Source organism: Phodopus roborovskii, unplaced genomic scaffold, assembly GCF_943737965.1.
Source record: "Phodopus roborovskii unplaced genomic scaffold, PHOROB, whole genome shotgun sequence".
Lineage (NCBI taxonomy): Eukaryota > Metazoa > Chordata > Mammalia > Rodentia > Cricetidae > Phodopus > Phodopus roborovskii.
The window spans coordinates 11,125,105-11,140,762 of NW_026126558.1; the positions used below are offsets into that span (position 1 = coordinate 11,125,105).

The 15,658-nt window shown below is 43.4% G+C and overlaps 1 protein-coding gene across 1 annotated transcript; it reads left to right on the plus strand.

Moving 5' to 3' along the window:
* Window positions 1-713: 713 nt before the first annotated feature.
* On the plus strand, window positions 714-12,788 carry Mphosph6 (M-phase phosphoprotein 6). The gene is made up of 5 exons (XM_051201438.1): window positions 714-849; window positions 4,238-4,350; window positions 9,273-9,363; window positions 11,068-11,162; window positions 11,563-12,788. The coding sequence occupies exons 1-5, from the start codon at window positions 799-801 to the stop codon at window positions 11,693-11,695; spliced, it is 483 nt and encodes a 160-aa protein (XP_051057395.1). The 5' UTR covers window positions 714-798; the 3' UTR covers window positions 11,696-12,788.
* Window positions 12,789-15,658: the final 2,870 nt, after the last annotated feature.

Genomic DNA, 15,658 nt, shown 5'->3' on the forward strand with positions numbered 1-15,658 from the left:
ATCAAACCCATGTCCTCAGGCTTGGCAGCAAATGTCTTCACCACCTAAACCATCCCAGGCCCCTTCCCAAGTTCTTTGTTGCCTTTAGTCGCCTAAGAGCTCCTGCTAGTTCCTGTTTTTCTTCCTGTTTAAAAGGGAAATTCCCCAGGCTCAGAGGTGCACGGAAAACAGGTGTATGTTTATTTACCAGTCTGCTGTGGCTTTTCTGTGCAGCAGGGCAACGGGGGCAATATCACTCCCAACACTGGGTTTGTGACCACCTCCTGCACTCTGTGACTGGGCCCAGGGGCTAGGGCGAGTTCTAGAAAACGAGCTACGTAGAGAGCGAACCAGTAGTGTGTTAAAACTTTTAAACTCTGGCAGCAACCTCAGCGGTTTATCAGCAAGGACCCTACAGACAGGGCGCTTAGAGGGTCCCCTGGAGTCGCGGGGCTCGGAGGCCCCGACCACAGCTCCAGCGGCCTCCCCTTAACCTGCCTTCCTGAGGTAGGCCCTCGCCTCCCGCGGCAGCCCGAGTTCTTACCACAGAGAGACGCGCTCTCAGAGGAGCCCAGCGAGAGAAGCTAAAGCAAACCCAGAGCGCAGGGCACGTGGGCGGGGCAAGACCAGGTGCTGGGGCGGGGTAACGCGGCAGGGTGTGGCCAATCGGGGGCAGGGCAAAGGTGTGAGGTGGGGCTAAGAGCTGCGGCAAGGGAAGACGACGTGGCGAGAGGCGGGGCACGTTTAGTGAGACGTCACGCTCCGCGCTTGACAGTGCGCAAGCGCCGTGGCGCCGGAGCCTCTGGAAGTGTACCCAACATGGCGTCTGAGCGCAAGACTAAGTTATCCAAGAACCTGCTGCGCATGAAGGTGCGGGGCTTGGGGGTTGCTGGGGTGTCGGACGGCGCGGCTGAGCTCCGAGATGGCCCGGAGTGACTCTGGCCGAGGCGACGGGCAGACTGAACCTCAGATTGGCCCTGAATGGCCGCGGCCCTCGCATCCATTCATTCGTTCAGATTACGAGCCATTGGGCACCTGGGGTGAGATTATGATTAAGTAGACTTGCCCGAAGCCCTTTGTGGGGACGGAGCTTGCACAAACATAAGAACCTGCGGTGACTGCTGAAGTGTTAGGGCCGGCTGGGAACTTAGGCGTCTGGCGAGAAGTGGTTCTTAAAAAGAAACAACGTAAAAGGATCTCAGGTAGTGTCCTAAACTAGGGTAAGTGAGTTCAGAAGTCTGAGAGGGAGAAAAGAAAATTACGAACATTTCCAAGAACAAAAGGTAGCTCGGACCTCTGAAAGATGAGGAGCATAGAACTAGTCTGGAAAAATTAGTGGTCATAACATCCAAGGAACTTTGTGACCCAGACTGAAGTTTTGTTCCCCATTGTCTCATGAACAGTAAGGAAACTGTTGAGCCCAGGAATAGTCTCATGAGTTGTTACCTATATCAAGGCTACGCTAACTGTGCTATGGATAATAATTAGTGAGAGAGAAGCCCAGCCCCACAACATATAAACTTACAGTCAGAAAGACCAGCTAAAAGATCCTGTGTTCTGGATGAAGATTGATTGCCATTGAAGTGGGAATGAAGAAAATTTTAAGTGGGGTGAAATGAGTTGTCCATCAACTTTTAAAACTCAAATTTTTTAAAAGGTTTATGCTTATTTTTCTTTATGTATGCCTTTAATATACAGCATGTGTGTTCAGATGCCTAGAAAGACCAGAAGAAACAATTGGGACCCCTGAAAGCTGCTAGGTGTGGTTACTGAGACCTCTGCAAGAACCAGAAGTGCTCTTAGACACTGAGCCAACTTTCCAGCCCCATGATTTTTAAATTTGAATTTGAACCAGCAGTAGTTAGTGGCTTGGTGGTACCGATTTGTAATTCCAATACTGTCAGCTGCTTAGCAAGTTTGTGGCCATCTCAAAGTGTCAAAAAGATAACAGAAACCTGAATCAACCTAACTACAGTCTGAAAAGAAGAGTGAGGTTAAAGTCACGTGAAATTAACATGAATTAAGATGAGACTATATAGAAAATATTATAGTCCTTCCAACATCCAGACATTGTTCTTGTTTCATATATAATAAACCACTTAATTCATATGGTAACATTTGAAGGAGCTATAGTCATCTCCTATGACACCTGAGGTATCTGAAACAGAAATAACAGCTTAAAAAGATTGGTCATCTGGTTCCAGAGCCTTTGCTTATAGTCTCTGCCACCTGTCACTGAACACACAGGTAGCGCTTGACTTAAACGCCTCACTCAACAATGTTATAAAAATGTATTTAACACAGACAGCTGCCCTGCCTATGAAACGGTATAGTTTAGCCACGTAGTACAATGTAGAGTTTCTGTCCTTTACCCCTATGATGATGTGGCTTTCTGGGAGTGGTGGCCCATTGCCCCATGAGTCTCCTGTTACATATGGCTAGCACAGGAAAAGGTCAGAATTTAACATACTGTTACTGATGGGTGGTATCAGTTTCCCACTATCTTAAAGGTGGTTAATTAAGCTAAACCTTTTTAACATGTGGGCTGTCAGTAAGTGCAGTGTCCTTTCCAAGAAAAGGAAATAAGATATGAATGAATACTATGTTGATTGCCGGGGATTAAGCTTTCTTTGGAAGCTTAGAATGCAGTAGAGTTGGACTGCAGCCGGGAGTTAGCAGAATGAGGAAGGAGGGAGGGCAAGTTACCCCTAATTTAGTCTGGGAAGTACTGCTTTCTGTATGTGAACAAAGTTTGAGTCTTTACCAGTTTTAGCAGTTTGTAATCATACTAATTGCAGAGAAATGGAGTGGACCTAGGAAGCACTGAGTAGTCTTAGCTTTTGGAATAAGGCAAATTCGACTGTGCTAAGCAGTCAGGGTGGACACTAACGATCTGCCTCTTAGCTTGAAAATAATTAAAGCAATTATTTCTCCTCACCCAAGTGAACAAGATACAACTGAACATGACAGGTATGTGGGAGAGCATTACCCATGTTCTGTTTGTATTAGCAGCTATATTGCCAAAGACCTAACTGGTGGGACAGGAGATATTGTGCCCAACTAGAGTAGTGTACTAGGAGAAGGCATGGAGCAAAGGTGCTTAGGGAACCACAGCTAGGGTGGCTGTTCAGGTAGAACTAATAGGGCAAGTATGAGAGCATTGAATGTTTAATCCTGACTCACTTGTCTTCGGTATTTCTTAATTAAAAATTTTAAATTATTTTCTGTGTATGGGTATTTTTCCTATTTGTATGTCTGCACAACATGAGTGTCTGGAGCCCAAAATAGGATGTTAGAACCCCTTGAACTATAACTGGGGTAACAGAGGGATGTGAGCCCCAGTGTAGGGGCTAGGAGTCGAACCTGTCTCCCCCAGAAAAGCAATCAGTACTCTTAAACACTGAACCATCTCTCCAGTCCTTTTTATTATTATTATTATTATTATTACATTATTTCTTTTGTGTGTGTGCCATGACACATATAAGCAAGTTACCAGTGTTGTTTCTCTTCCAAGTGAGTCCTGAGGATCAAACTCAAGTTGTCAGCCTTGGAAACAAGTGCCTTTACCCCAGGTCCATCAGTATTCTTGAGTTCCTCTGGCTGGGACAGCTATTTAAGATGGAGTTCTTGTGGGAGAGAAGAATGTGGGTAGAAGATTTGCCAGGATGACAGTTTGGGTAGAGATGGTAGTTTTTTGTGTTTTGGGTTCTTTTTCTGGATCTTAGGGCAGGACTTGGTATGCTTTATAAGGGGCAAGATAATAAATATTATAGTAGGCCAGAGAGGACCCATGTACTACTGAGCTCTTCTAGTATTGCCCAGAACTGAATCAACATGACTATGCCCTAGTAAACTGTAGAACATAAAGAGCCACCGTGCGTCTGCTCTGGATCCTCAGTTTTAAGTGAGGGGAATGAAATTGCTAGTTCTAGAATGTGTCCTGAGACTGAAGTCAAAATTGTACTTCTTCCTAAATCTAGATATACTTTATTCACAGCCATAGTGTGTTCTGTTCTCTCCAGGGTAGATATGTGCCTTAAAGTTTCTGCTGAGAAGAAATGGAAGATACAGTGCAGTTAGGATTACACCAAGAATATAAGGGGCAACCATGAACCACAAGGGAGTCTGGAAAGCTAAGACAAGTCTAGGTTCATTGATATTCAGAGGACTGTTCCTGAATTCCTTATCTTCCAGGTGACCTGTGTACCCATGGTACAGATAAGCAAGAGCACTGACACTGCTCGGTTTTGTTTGACAGTTCATGCAAAGAGGCCTGGACTCGGAAACCAAGAAACAACTAGAAGAGGAGGAAAAGAAGATGATCAGCGATGAGCACTGGTACCTGGATTTGCCGGAGTTCAAGGAGAAAGAGTAGGTTTATTGGGGTTTGTGGTTTGGAAAGCCCTTTAAAGCTGACTCATCCTTCTAGTGCAATGCTTCCTTTTCTTCTGAAAACTGTTTACCTGTGTGTGTTCCACATGGAGTCAAACAAAGGCCCAAAGGTGGGTTATATGGTTAGGCCTCCCCAGCTTTGTTTCTGTAATAGTCCTTTGGCAGGTCAGGGGATGTTTGTTTGTTTGTTTGAATCAGTACTACACTGAATGCCATTCCTGTCACAAACATTGCTGTATTGGTAGTGTGTCCTAAGCTAAGCATTTCATTTACCTTAGTTAAATACAGAAAAAACCCAAGTGTACCCAGCATGGTTGTGTCCTTTGATGTTGAGGAATTGCATCTTAAGAGGGTTGTTTTGCCTGGAGCCAACTGCCTGGAGATACAGAAGCTAGGTAAATACCTGAGGTAGTTTTTGTTCTGCTTCCAAGCCTGTCTAATACTTGGAAGAATCTTGAGTTGGACAGTGGTAGATTCACCTCTTTTTTTTTTTTTTTTTTTTTCTGTCTAAACCCTGGAAGTTGTGTAGCATTTTAGCTTGTTCATTTTCTTACCTCAGCATGGTTTGTTATTTACTTATACTTTTGTCAAATGGCTGAATGTTTCACCTACTGTTTTTAGGTACATATGTCTTTCCCTTTTCCCCCTGTTAATTTTAATTTGCAGTTTAGTTAGCCTTGTTGTTCTTTTTTATTTCGTTTATTTACTTATTTTTACTTTATCTGGTCCTTTAGGATGGTGACATATTCTCATGTTCTCCTGGGAAGAGAAAGTCCAGATTTCCCCAGAGATGTGATTTTTTTTTTTTTTTTTTTTTTTTTTTTTTTGAGATAGGGTTTCTCTGTATTGCTTCGGAGCCTGTCCTGGAACTAGCTCTGTGGACCAGGCTGGCCTTGAACTCACAGAGATCTTCCTGCCTTTGCCTACTGAGTGCTGGGATTAAAGGTATGCACCACCAACACCTGGCAAGAAGTGACTTTTTTAATCTGTGTGCTTCTTACAGGTCCAAAATATTGATCAAGATGGAGATATTCTAAGAGATAATATAAATAGGAGTGGGCAAGGGGGAGGGAGTAGCATATGGACCCTGGAGATAGTGTACGTAAAAGTGTGCAAGGGGACTAACACAAATGACAAAGCTAAGGACAGTGTAAACAGGGATGTGCAGGAAGACTAGCACAGATGACAAGCCCAGGGACAGTATGAATAGGAGTATGCAGAAGGGACTAACATTGATGAAGAGCAGTCATTTTATGTGTTGGTTGAGTTTGTACAAAGTCTCCCAGGTGTTTACCAAAGGGTAAGGACAGGTCTGCCTCATTTGGGATATTGTTTGGTTTTTGGTTTGTTTGTTTTTTTGTTTTTTGGGTTTTTTTTTTTTTTTTTAATACAACATACTGTTCTAGGAAAATAACTTTTGGGTTTCTTTTCCTGGGAAAATAAGGCATAAATAACTTTTCACCATCTTATTCCCATGGCATGAAGGGAAGCTGTGAGGTAAGAGCATGGTATAGGAACTAATTCTCTGCTAGAGGGCACAGGCAGCCCAGGGGATCCCTGAGCTCCAGCTTCCATTTCCTTTCTGGCATTATTTGATGGGTTAACACCACCCATACTGAATAGAAGTGATAAGAGCAGATGTCTCAGAAAAGCACTGATTTGTCCATTCCAGGGACAGCCTGCTATGTGTTTTGGTAGATGCCTCTCATCAACAGGGTTAGTTTCTTTTCCCTAGTTATATAAGGGCAAGTTACATTTTTGCTTTTTATTAAAAAAAAAAAGATTACTGTTTTCTGTTAAAATGTCAGGAATTAATTTCTGAATATGAAAACCATGTATTTTTTTTATGTGTGTATCAGGAGAGAAAGATCTTGAACTCCCAATCCTCTGGCCCAGGCCTCCTGAGTGCTGAGATTATAGACCTGTGCCATTTCCATAATTGTTATTAACAATTTTTGGCTATATTCATAAAAATGTACCCTGTATCTTGTTTATAATGTCTTTGATTTGGGCCATAGATTAGTTGCTAAGTATTGATACTTCCTCTCTTTTCCTAGTTTATATTAAGTTGATAATACAGTTTTTAGAGTGCTGACCGTATTTTCAGCAGTGAAACGATCTGAGGTCTGAAGTATTCTTATCCAGAGGATTTTCAGTACAGAACTCAGATGTGGGACTGTCCTTTGTCTTTGAAGCAGGGTCTTACTCTTCAGCCCATGCTAGTCTCAGACTCAGCCTCCAGGTCATGGTGGTCCCCATCATGTCCATGGTAGTTTCCTTCTTCAGACAGTTGGGGGTTTTTGTTGTTGTTGTTTGTTCGTTTGTTTTTTCTTGATTGTAGAATTAATATCTGGTACCTCTTGCATTTTCCACTTAAAATTCAGGTTTCCTGTTTATTTCTTTTGCATTCATATTTTCATTGAAATTCTGAGGCATGTTCCATAAATGTTTGTTTGTAATACATTTATAATTATTAAACTACTTTTTAACTAACTACATCACCTCTTATTTTTCCTGCTCCCTTGCATGTCTAGTGATTTGTGTGTGAGGGTGACCATTGCTGATTCTCTGGATTGAGTTGCTTTCATTAATAAAGTGTTGGATTTTGTTCCATTGGACAGTTGACTGACATGTCAGGAAGCTTACTGTGGGTTATAGTGGGTTTTTCATCTTTGCTCTGGCTAAATTAGCCAGACTCAAGGCTTGGACCTTTCTGCTGGGTATCAAAAGGACTCTGTTGATCTCTTCTCTTGCTGGACAGACCTCAAATATCCCACCTCCCCCCACATTCTGTATAGGTTGCAGTGTTTGTTGTTTGTATATGGCTGAACATATTTTATTTCCAAAATACTGTAGGCTGGAAAATGCCCCTGCCCCAGATAATAAATGCCTAGGGTACATTCTAAATTTTTATTTATTTATTTATTTATTTTTAATGGTTTCTTGCATGCTAGTCTGGTTTTCATTGCTGTAATGAATTGCCTGAGGCTGGTGTCCTAAGAAGGAGAGAGATTTATCTATCTCACAATTCTGGAGGATCAAGGGCATGGCACTGGTATCAGCTCAGCTCTATAAGAGCCTGGTATCGAAGGATTTGTGAGAGTCAGAGGTGGCAACTTGAGGCGGGAAGCCAGGGACTCAAGTCAGGCTCAGGCTTTTTATGATACCTACTCTCATAAGAGTGAACTCTAGAAACCAGGCATGTTTTTTGTTTGTTTGTTTGTTTGTTTGTTTCTCTTCTCCCTGAATGCAGTGTCACTGGTGACTTCCCACTAGGCCGCACATCTTAAAGACTCCATCACTCACATGGCCTCACTGGACACCAGGCCTCCACCACATGGACTCTTGGGGACCAACCATAACTCTTGTAAGAGAGGCCAAGGAGAAAGAAGCCTTTGATCAGAGGCACAGATTGGAGTAGTGTGGCCCTTGGAGAGTAATACTGGCTACACTGCCAGCCCGAGAGGAGAGGCCAGAGATAATTGTCCCTGTAGGATTACAGTCCTGCTCCAGCCTTGGTTTTGCACTTGACTCTGGATTTATGCTGCAAGAGCCTAAGTTTACAGCAGCTTAAGCTGCCGACTTTGTGGTAATCAACACAGTGGCCACAAGCTGCTGCACCAGGGCACTGGCCTCCCTGGAGCATTTGGTCATTAGCTGTGGACTCACCCACCCTGTGACTGTGCAACTTTATATTCAGCCAGAGATTCACAGAGACCTCGCAGCAGGTCCCAGATTACATTGTGTCTCTTTCTGTCATTCTGGCCCATGTATTCCAGCCACCTCTGTGATTCTGAACTTGGGTTTGCCTCTCAGTTCAGCAAGGCTGATCAGCCGGCCTCTGTTCTGCTCCCTGCTCCCGGTGGAGAACTTGCTTCACTTGGCATTTCCAGTTGTCACAGTCCCAGCCTGATGCTTTCAGTAGTTTCTTGTGGAAATGTTTGTGTTCAGTTTCGCCTTCTTGGCTATTGTCCTAATTGAGTGTGATTCCTCCCGCTGTCCCCTGGAATGGGATGACCTGCGTTTTTGCCCTATGTGGTACAAATGTTTTCTTTTCTGACACCATGTTTGCACCAGGATGCCCACGAGAACAGAGGTTCTTTCCTTCCCAGCTGTTCCCCAGCCCCTGGACACACCTGTGCATATCTGTGATCATTGGCAGAGGGGGTAGTTCTTGATGAGAAGCAGAGCAGGACCCCATGAAGGAGTCCAAGGCCAGGCCTATGCTGGCTTGCTAGAGAATGTGTGCACCTTGGATTTGGGTCACTCTTAGAGACAGACATTGTGGGGTCTGTTCCCCAGAACGGTTGTGCCCATGATGTTTGTGCTTTCACTTGCCAAGCATCTCAGTGGCTGCAGTTTGTTTTGAAGTATTATTCCCAGTCCTGTTGGTCTAGCTTTCCTGATACCTCAAGCCCCTTCTCTGCAGACTCATAAGCCATCAAGGCCAGTCTTCAGTCTTCAGTGTTTATAGCCAAGATCTCCACCAAATCATGCCTTCTGTGAGAGCTTCCCAGGCCTGACGTTTCTTCCTTGCTGTGATTTGCTTGTTGTTCTCTCCTGGATATTTAATGAACATTGAGGTTAAACAAGAGTCAGGTATTTTGCTTCTGCCTTGGAAAGTTCAGGTTTTTCAAGAATTTCTAAGGTTTGTGTGTGATGTAATTACTTGCAGAGGTTGGAGGAAGCCATGCCTAAGCCTATGGCTCTTATCTCCCAGTGCCCTTGTTGGCTGGCTGAATCAGCTTTTACTTCTAACCCTGTTTAAAGATCTCACTGTGCTCTTGCTTGCTCCCTCTGAGACCTGGAAAATGGATTTTCATGCAAGCTTGACCTCTGCTTCTGCGCTTGGTTGTAAGCAAATGCACTGTTTGTTAATACGGGTTTCTTATTCTGCTCAGGAGTTTGATCATAGAAGAGCAGAGCTTCTCACTATGTGAAGATCTCCTCTATGGAAGGATGTCATTCAGAGGATTTAATCCTGAAGTTGAGGTATTAAAGATAATTGCTTCACATTTTAAATTTTTTTACAATTGAATTTTTTCCTACCAATAATTGAGCTTCAGTCTCTCCCCACCAGGTACCATTTCTCCTCATTATATAAAAAATAACAAGTCTTAAAATATTGCCATAGCTATTTAAGGAAATTGCAGCGAGGCAGTCTGGTTTTATGGAAGAATTGAGTGGGTAATTTAATATAGCGGTGTACAGTCCCTGATGCTGCCACTGTGTTAGTTTCAACTCAGTCTTTTACAGGAATGTCACGACTATTCATACGATGCTGTTATGAGAAGTTGTTTTCCAGCATGTGTAAATGTCTCTTTCTTAATGGAAAAAATACTACTTAAAAATGGTATCGTTTGACTTAGTAATGGACGGGTCTTAATCCAAGCTGTTAAATAGATTGTTTTTTTTGTTGTTGTTGTTGTGACTGGGCAGCTATTGCTTTAATCTCCTGACTCAGTGTCACAGAAAAGCATGCTTTTACTATGTCACATTTACAAGAACTCTGATGCCCATGTTGAGAGCCCTCTTGTGAAGTGGTCCACACAGATGTGTGCTGTAAACCTTTAGCATGTCCCACTTCAGCCAGGGTTCTTCAATCTAGGCAGTAACACTGGGGCTTGGTTATATCCTGGCTGTCCTGGATGTTAAAGGATTATATAGGCTACCCCACAAGCTTCTGGCCCCCACCCTCTAAATGTAGTAAGTAGCACACATGCTTCCTTCAACTCAGCTGTGATGACAAAAAGTATAGTATCTCTGGCCATTGCCATCTGTCCCCTGGTGGGTAAAACATCCCCAGATGAGAATCACTTTTCTGAAAAAAAAAAAAAAAAAAAAAAAAACCAGTCACCTAAGCCCACACTGAACTTTCTTTAAAGATGGAAGTTGGTTGTAGGGGGCGGTGTTTGTTTGTTTGTTTGTTTAGGAAATATATGTGGAATGTGCATTATAGAAAAGTGTTATATTTATACAGAGTCCACATTTATGTTTGTGTTTAGTACTCATTTTCTCGGCTCCAGCCTCCTTTAAGCTTTAAATGGACAGGAGACTGAGGCAAAAGGAAAGAAACATTTGGGGTTTATGAATCTGTTCAAAGAATGGTGCTTAGGTGAGCAAGCCTCCCAAAGTGCCTCCTCAGTGGGAAAGTTCAGGTGTAACACCTCAGAATTTGGTATGAGAGATGGTCAGAAAATGACCAGAGTCACTGGACTCCAACATGGACTCTGTTCTCTCTCTGCAGAGGTTTTCATCAGTCCTGTACATGTCTGTGAATACTTTCTCAACCCTCTCTCTGCCCCCCCCCCCCTTGTTACACAGAAACTACTGTTTAAAAGTGTCAGAAAATCAGTTATCAGTAGAGTCTTGTGAGAGAGATGAAGGAGAAGTGTTCTGGAACATTGAGGGGAGCCCTTCTCTTTTTTTTAAACTTTTTCTTTCTCCTCTCACTGTTAGCTGTGTGCCCCCTTTATGAGTGACAGGTAGGGTGGGTGATCTAAATGTTGGCTTACCTGACACTGAGCCAGCTGTTCTTAGCACTCCCAGCTGTGTGGCAAGAAGCTTTGCACAGAACCCCTCGTGAGTTTTGTCTAGTCTCAAGGGGTTCTGTGACTCAGTTTCTCTGTCAGAAGACAACCTTGACACCAGCCCTCCCCAGGCCTCCCTGATGGCCAGCACTGATGTATTTTTCAGAAGTTAATGCTTCAGATGAATTCTAAGAACAAAGCAGCTGCAGAAGAAGACGAGACAGTGGAGGTGGATGTGTCGGATGAAGAAATGGCAAGAAGGTAACTATGCTCTAGGAGCTGTTGTAGCATTCTCCTGGAGACCTGACTGCGCGATCTATGGAGCTTTAAACCTAGTGCACAGTGGGGAGATGTGCACGCTGCCTGCTCCTAATGGCCCCAGTGGCTTCATGCTGGGCCATGCTGGCCATGAGGGCTCTGTTCCAGCACTCCCTCCAGTGACTGCAAACATACTTCTCTGGGGTTGGGGGGGGGGCGGTACAGAAGCAAAACCAGTAGAGGATTTAATCATCCTTAGCCAGCTGTGTGCATTTTTAACTCACACAATCTGTTTTCATCATAAATTTTGTTTTTCTTGTTGTATTTGGCTTGATGCTTTTGGCAAGCCTTGATTCCTACTTTTTTATTTGAAGTTAAATTGTGCTGTGTATCATCCTAACAGATATGAGACTTTGGTGGGAACAATTGGAAAAAAGTTTGCCAAGAAGAGGGACCGAGCCAATTACGAAGAAGATGAAAATGGAAATATAAAACCCATTAAAACAAAGAAGATGTTCTTAAAGCCCCAAGATTAAAATGGATGCCTCAGATACAGCAGCTGCCTGTGAGCACACCATGGTTTGAAGTCATCCTTGTGGTTAATACTCCAATGTTTACCTGTAAAGAAATGCATAATTTTGGAAATAATGCTGTTCTTGAAACAGATGTGTAATGGATGTTATACATCCTTTTAATGGTATTCTTGAGGGCTTTCAAATGTGTGGGCACATGCCACTCCCTAGATTTTTGACCTGTTTTTGATTTGTGTGTATGTACACACAGACAGGACACATATGTACACCCCTCTAGTAATTGTCCTGGAATGACTGTTAGAAACTCATTTTTGCCATTGTATAACTGCCCTTAAATTTATAATCTACTTTTTGAATCATGTCAAGCCAATTCATACATTCACTTCAGACTCAAATTTTTGAGAACTTTACAGAAGTGACTCACCAGGAGCAGATATGCCTCTACAGCCTGAACTGTCTGCATGCTGCTGGGTCTTTCTCATCTGTGGTAGTGTGGTTTTTGTTTATTTAATGCAGTCACTTGGGATATTTTTTAACGTTCTGTAATAAACATCTGTTTTCATATACTTTTCTGTTTTTTTACACTTTGAAAAAATTTTAGTTTTATTTAGTAATACAACCTTATGCAAATAGTAATTTGTCAAAAGACTGACCATTAATTGAGAATATACTGACATGTAAGATTAAACCACAAAAGGTTCCTTGTGTTGGTTAAGAACAATTACCATCTCTTAGGGTACAGCTCGATAGAATTTAGCACTGACTAGACCCTAAGTAATCAACACGTGGAACTGTCTGTACATCTGTCTGTGTGGAGTTGTGTGCTGAGGACTTCTGACATTTTGTTACCATTGATAAGGAAAGGACTTGCCTTTCTGTAGACTTCATCTGTTGTTTGACCTCAGCTCTGTGAGTTATATGTTGACTGTGCTATCCAGTCAAGAATACTCAGGTAGGCCTATGACCAAAGAGATGGACCCAGTCTCCTAGAAACTGATCCTGTACCAGCTGCGATTCTGCTTACTTTGAAGATACTTTTTGTACCACAGACATTCGCAATTTATTAAGGATAAATAAAGATGAATTTCTTATGGTAGTGGGTTGTTATATTTAGAAGCATTGTTTGTGTGTGGGCTGTGATCCATGGGTGATCTGTAGCAGATACTGAGCTCTGCCTTCTCAAATTCAAATTTTCCCTCTGTATATGGTGGTCCTTAGGTATGGGGAAAGGCCCTGTTTTAGGAATTCTGGGGGGGATACCATGTATAAGAATGCATAAGCACCCTAATAGATAGTGCTACAGTGTGTGCATCATCCCCAGATTAAAACTGCTCTGAGCCATGATGTACACCTTTGGTCCCAGCACAGGCTCCAAAGCTACAAGGAACCCTGTATTGGGGGGAGGGGAGAAAGTGCTGAATCCAGCACAGATACAGAAATCATCCTTATGCTATGTTGTTTGGGTCATAATGTGAAAGTCAACACCTTCAATACAGGCACAACTTTCATCCCTGAATTGTTTGTTTTGAGATAAGACCTACTGTGTGGACCTGGCTGGCCTGGAACTTGCTATGGAAACCAAGCTGGCTTCAAACTCACAAAGATCTGCCTGCCTCTTCCTCCCCAATGCTGGGATTAAAAATGGGGCCACCACACTCAACTTCCCTGAATATTTTTTTACCTCTGTTGGGTCAGCTACTGTTCCCCTGGATACAGGAGTCCAGTCATACCTGCCTTTGGCATTCACTTGGGGCTGAACAAACCTCATTTCTCCAGTGCCAACCAGCTTCTTTCTGAGATACCTCAGTAGAGATGAAAGGGAAGGCCAGAGTTCAGAGGCCTTTCACATGCTTCCTTCCTCTTTGTTCACATTCCTTTGTCCTCATGGCTGTTCCACCAGTTTAGTGTTCCCAACATTACCAAAACAGCCCGAGGTATCACTTCAGAGAAGGGCTTTGGTGGCAACCCTTCCTAATGCAGCAACTAAAGAGAGAAGAAATGGCAAAAAAACAAAAAAAAAAAAGAGATTGATTTATTGTGCCCACGTTGTAAAGGGATCCAATCCAGGAATGCCCAGCATCTTCAAGGTACTGATAGAAGCTAGGCTTAAATAGCAAGAACCAGGACAGGGCAAGAGTCTGCACAGATAAGCACTCAGTCAAGGTGTTCTCGAGGATCACCATCTTGGGTCCAGTTCTTCGAGGTGGTCTCAAGTTCCTGCCCTTGTGTAAAGGAGTTTGGTCTGTGGTTCTTACAACATGATTACAGGATGCAACCTCACCGTCGGAGAGAATTGAACTCATTTTGGGTAGGAACCAGACTGTCTTGTTTGTCCTTCTGGAACTCCAAGGTGACTTGCCAGTTTAAGATAATGACCTACCCTTGTATCTCAGCTTTACCAGGAATGAGACACTGAATGCTTCATGTGCCTCTATAGAGTCAAGCAGGAACCTGAGCCTCAAAGAGACAGGTAGAAACAAAGGCAGAGATGCCAATCTGTCTTGCTTTAAGTCCCCTTGTGGGCACAAGTGATTTTTAACAGCAGTTTCAAGTGCTTGTTATAGCACGGCTAGCATCCAGTTCCCACTCTGACATCCCACTCTGACAGTACCATGGCCCACAGCACCTGATTCAACACCAAGGCGCTGACTGCACAGCAGCATCTCATCCGATGCCAGTTCCAATTGCTAAGTGTCCAGGCTGCTACCCTCCTCCTGGGGGTGGCAGCCTCTGGCAGGGCACCTTCATCTTTTTCTCTTTTCTTCCTTTTTTCTTTTTTTTTTTTTTTTTTTTTCTTTTTTTTTTTTTTTTTTTCCTTCTGTACTTCAATGCCCAATTCTTTGTTTTAAACTTCTTATTATAGAATAGGATGGTAACGAAACTCGAGGGAAATATGCCAAGTGGGTCTGTTGATTACTTCAAGCTTAAATTGCCTAAGGACCTATCTTCTACACAACAAGCCATAAGGAATGTTTGGGTAAGAACGTCCTTCACGTGCCAATGGAAATTAACTCAATCACCAGAGAATGGGAATTGGAACTGTAATGTCCCTGACGTAAAACTTTGTCATCCCAGACTTGGTGAGGAACACCAAGTGCCATGGGCTCATGAACAGATGCAAAATTCAGTTGGAAACCATAGCTCATTTCACTTGTGCATACATTCCATGGCATCCCACGGGCTTCTACCCTCCCCCTTAGGATATTGCTGGAATTTATACTGCCCAATCCTAGATCTCCACTGTCCCGTTTGTCATCCCTCCCCAGGTTCTTAGTCCAAATGGTGTATGACCAACCACCAGGCACTGGTCCTTTCTTTGGTCTCTTCTCCCTTGTGAAGATTCCCAGGAACATGCCAACTTAAATCCATTAAACAGGGTGATGGCATGTTTGTCTTGCAATGCCAGCACTCAGGAGACAGAAGCATGATTCTGAGTTCAGTGCCAGCCTTGGTCAAATAGAAATACCCAGCCAACCTGAGCCACACAAGGAGGACATTGCCTGAAAACTTAAACATGGGCTAGGGGTAGACACTATGCAGACGGATAGAATGGCTTGGCCATCCAGTCAAAGGGCATTAATATGTTAGGCCAGTATTTGCTGCTGTTGCCTGGCAGTCCTGGCCTCCTAAGTGCTGGGATTACAGGTGTGTGCCACCACACCTGCCATAAATACTTATTTAGTAATGAAGAACAGCAGTCGGGATGATTTGGAAGCCTAACACCCTACGAGACCTGCAGTGCTGTGCAAATAATGGGCAACCAAGCAGTGAAGCAAATGCTGCTAAGTCTGACCTTTATCATCCCAAAACCACTTGCATTTTTGGCAGAGCCTCTAAGGCAGGCCAAGGAATGCAAATACATTGGCATGCAAAGGAAGGCAAGGTGCAGGTGTGCCCCATTTGGTGCTGCTTGGCATGAAGAAGTGGAACTCTACTAATTACCAGCAGTTAGAAAGGGACAACCTA